This window comes from Leptonychotes weddellii, chromosome 1, assembly GCF_054177405.1.
Source record: "Leptonychotes weddellii isolate Sample4059 chromosome 1, ASM5417740v2, whole genome shotgun sequence".
In the NCBI taxonomy this organism is placed as follows: Eukaryota; Metazoa; Chordata; class Mammalia; order Carnivora; family Phocidae; genus Leptonychotes; species Leptonychotes weddellii.
In genome coordinates, this window is record NC_138369.1 from 118,009,668 (window position 1) to 118,013,118 (window position 3,451).

The 3,451-nt window shown below is 36.9% G+C and overlaps 1 protein-coding gene across 7 annotated transcripts in view; it reads left to right on the forward strand.

Annotated features, from left to right (window-relative positions):
- LOC145723397 (uncharacterized) overlaps positions 1-2,640 on the forward strand; it is a 12,577-nt gene extending 9,937 nt beyond the window's left edge. For 3 of the 7 annotated variants that reach the window (XR_014148394.1, XM_081830320.1, XM_081830327.1), the window contains 3 exons: positions 146-227; positions 1,665-1,720; positions 2,018-2,640. Coding sequence is in view for 3 of the 7 variants with exons in the window: in XM_081830320.1 (XP_081686446.1) it covers positions 146-227; positions 1,665-1,720; positions 2,018-2,068 (189 nt within the window). In the remaining 4 variants the exon portion in view is untranslated. The remainder of the gene's footprint in view (positions 1-145; positions 228-1,664; positions 1,721-2,017) is intronic. The other 4 variants (XR_014148397.1, XM_081830336.1, XR_014148395.1 and 1 more) reach the window with 2 other exon arrangements.
- The last annotated feature ends 811 nt before the right edge of the window (positions 2,641-3,451 follow it).

Sequence of the window (3,451 nt, forward strand, 5' to 3'; positions counted from 1 at the left end):
CTTCTCCCTCTCCCACTCCCCCTGCTTGTATTCCCTCTCTCGCTGTGTCTCTCTCTGTCAAATAAATAAATAAAATCTTTTAAAAAAAATAAACACTGCCTTGATGAATGACTCATGAGAATTAAGGCTTATTAATATTTTGCAGGTGGTGACAGAAAGAAAGAGACATTATCAAGAAGGAATTCAGATAAGGGATAAACCACATTTTGATTACTACCAACTTACTGGTATTTCAATTCTTTATTTAATTGTATTTATCTACCACAGTTGGTTTTGAGGGGAAGATTTTTAGCAGTCTTGGTCAGCCCTAGCTGTGTGAGGGAATGAAGGCCACACTCCACAGTGAGCTCTATGATTTTTGTGTGGTTCATGACTATTTTAAGGCCTGAAAGATGTACAGCAGGTGCTTTTTGAATCAGAATTTGAATGTCTACTATCATAATCTCGGGCTCATGATTTTTATAAACAACTAGTATCTATGGTTATAAACTATGAGCTGCCCACTACTTGTGAAAACTATATTCTCAGCTGACTATTTGTCATCTTCATTGAGTATTTGCTTTTATTCCGGTGAAATAAATTTATGTGCTGTTGTCGAAGTGTGATTTTGTTAGCCAGACAACCTTTAAAATCAGGTATATGAATGAGGAAAATAATCTTATCACCCAGTAACATGATAAGATGTATTTAAATTCTACTTGGGAACATTCATGGTTGATCAGAACATAGTAGGATAACAAATGTGAAATGTAGCCCAGACTTTGGATTTTGTACAATTGATATTCAAAGGAAAAATCAATAATCCTGTTAGATCTGGTTGCCGTAGCTTACACATGAGTCTCTTTTTTTTTTTTTTTTTTGTCCTGTTATTCATATCTCATGCTTCCTTGATGATTCTTCTATAATTAGGATTTTGTTAGCATTTTCTGGTAGAAATTTACATTGACCCTGGCTTGGGTATAGTGGTTTTATTACTAAATAAATTGAATTATGTCTTGCTACTAATGTAAAAAGAACTTTGTTTCAAGAAACACAGTAGTCAACACAAATAGGTGATGAGGCAGCATTCCGAAATGGCATTGGCCTGGTTTTATGAGTGAAATAGCATATTGTTTGGATAAAGAGTGAGTCAGTTTTTCCACATTTGTTTTTCTCTTGTCCTGCTTATTTGATCTTTTAAATTGCTCCAGCCAAGACATTTTTGATTGGCCATATTATCTGTTTTAGTAGAGAGCTGCGGTGGTAAATATATCCCAGCCACTTGTGTTACAGTGTATGAGGTGAACTGAGCAGAAAGCAGTGATCAATATGGGTTACCATAACAGATTTTTGGAGCTTCCTTACACGCACACACTGTAAAGAGTGTTAAGTCCTAGACCAGGTCTGTCCAATAGAACTTTCTGCAGTGATAGAAATATTCTATATCCGTGCTGCCCAACAAAGAAGTGACAGGCCACCATGTGGCTATTGAAATGTGGTTAATGCAACTGATTAACTGTGTTCTCTATTTTATTTAATTTTAATTTCAATATCCACATGTGGCTAGTGGCTATTATATTGGACAACGTAGTCCAAACAATAGCCAACATTCTAGAGTTTATATTTGCAGTTGGTAGTTCCAAAAGTGTGTCAGAATGAATTATGTAATTGTTCTTTTTGTTTAGTCCCAGGTGTTTACATCTGTCCCAGGCCAACAACTGCTCTTGGATGGCCATCTTGGGTACGGGCTTTAATTTCACTACCACAAACACAACACTGCCATCTGCTTTATAAATAATAATGCTTAAGATGCCTAATAGAATCTAATTTGGCAGCCAAAGGAGTCCTTTTGCACTAACTACAAAAGAAACCTTTTCTTTTTCTCTAGATATTGCGATTAGCATCTAGTTGGAAGCACTTTACGTATAATCCTGGCAAATAAACAACCACTGATGCTTAACAAGTAGCTCATATTGTTAGTAGTTCCTGTCATCTTTATAAGCAATATTCTGATTAATAATCTTTTGTTGTTGTTCAGAATTGGCAGTGGAGGTTGATTTGGGAGGAAAGCTGTGGCCATAAACATTGAAGAAGACGAGCAGATTCTTCATGACATTGAGACTTTCTACAGCACCACAGTGGAGGAAATGCCAATGAATGTGGCTCATAGCACTTGCTCTTGTGGACTAGGTGATAACAACGTGCTTTGTGCTTTTTTCTTTGGGAATATTTGAAGCTTGTCTCAAAGCTCATAACAGATCAGAAATACAGATTTGGATAGTAATGCTACTCTTACTCATGAGCTCATATGAGGAAGGTCATTGGCTTTGTCTTCTTTAGAATTAGAATACTGAAGTTGGATATGAAAGGTGGGATTATAAAAATCATTCTTAGAAGTTTATTTCCTAGAGAGCTCATGCTCTGGGGAGAAGCAGACTCCCCACTGAGCACAGAGCCCGGCGTGGGGCTTGATCCCAGGACCCCGAGATCATGACCTGAGCTGAAGTAGACACTCAAGAGACTGAGCCACCCAGGGGCCCTGCACTGGAGCCTTTTGCTAAGCACCAGCAACAATCATATCCTATGGCTGAATCCCAGAAAAATTGCCATATTGCGTATTGAATACTCAATACATTATAATAAAGAATATTTTTCTTTAAAGTTGTTTGGTCCTTATTCCTTAAAGAATTATACTTTTTGCCATAATTCCATATTTTCCAAGGAAGAAAATAAAACAGCATTTTGTGATAAATATTTTATTCTAGTTAACAAAATTACATGCAAAGGATACAACCCAGGTGGCTTTTCATAAAAAGTTGTAATAGTTCCAAGTTAGCTGCTGTTTGGCCATGGCCCAAAGAGTAGTCAGTCGGTCAATTGCAGATGTTCATCAGCAACATCTGCTAAGAATTATCTGCTTAGTTGACAAAAAAGGAGTATCAGAATGTAAGCTTTCTCCTTCTGGTGTGGCAAACATTTCCTGGTATATATAAAGTAGCTACTTAACAGCAAGATTTTTTATGTTAATAAACTAATCAGTAAAGTCCTTTTTCCCATAACAATAACATAGAGTTGCTATTACAGGTCCTATTAGGGAAAAATTGACACTGAGTATGATCCTCATTTCTTCTTACTCACAAGTTACTTATTGAGCAATCTTTATGTTGACCATATGACCAGCTCATAATTTGTCAGAAAAACCACTGACAGGCGGTGACTATTCCATCAGTTGTTTTGATTGGTATCACACAGAAAAGACTATGGTGGTGAATTTCTAGGTGAAAACGGCCCCCATCCTTTCTCAGTCCTAGTGCTGATGCTTGTCACTTTCATAAAACCACTGCTATGACAAGTAAGGCAAAGGCTTGAATCCCTGGAAGTATCAGATCAATTAAAAGTCACATCACTGTCTTCAGTAAGTAAATGTGCAAAAGGAAATCCTAAATAATGAGCTGCAAGGGATGACATTTAC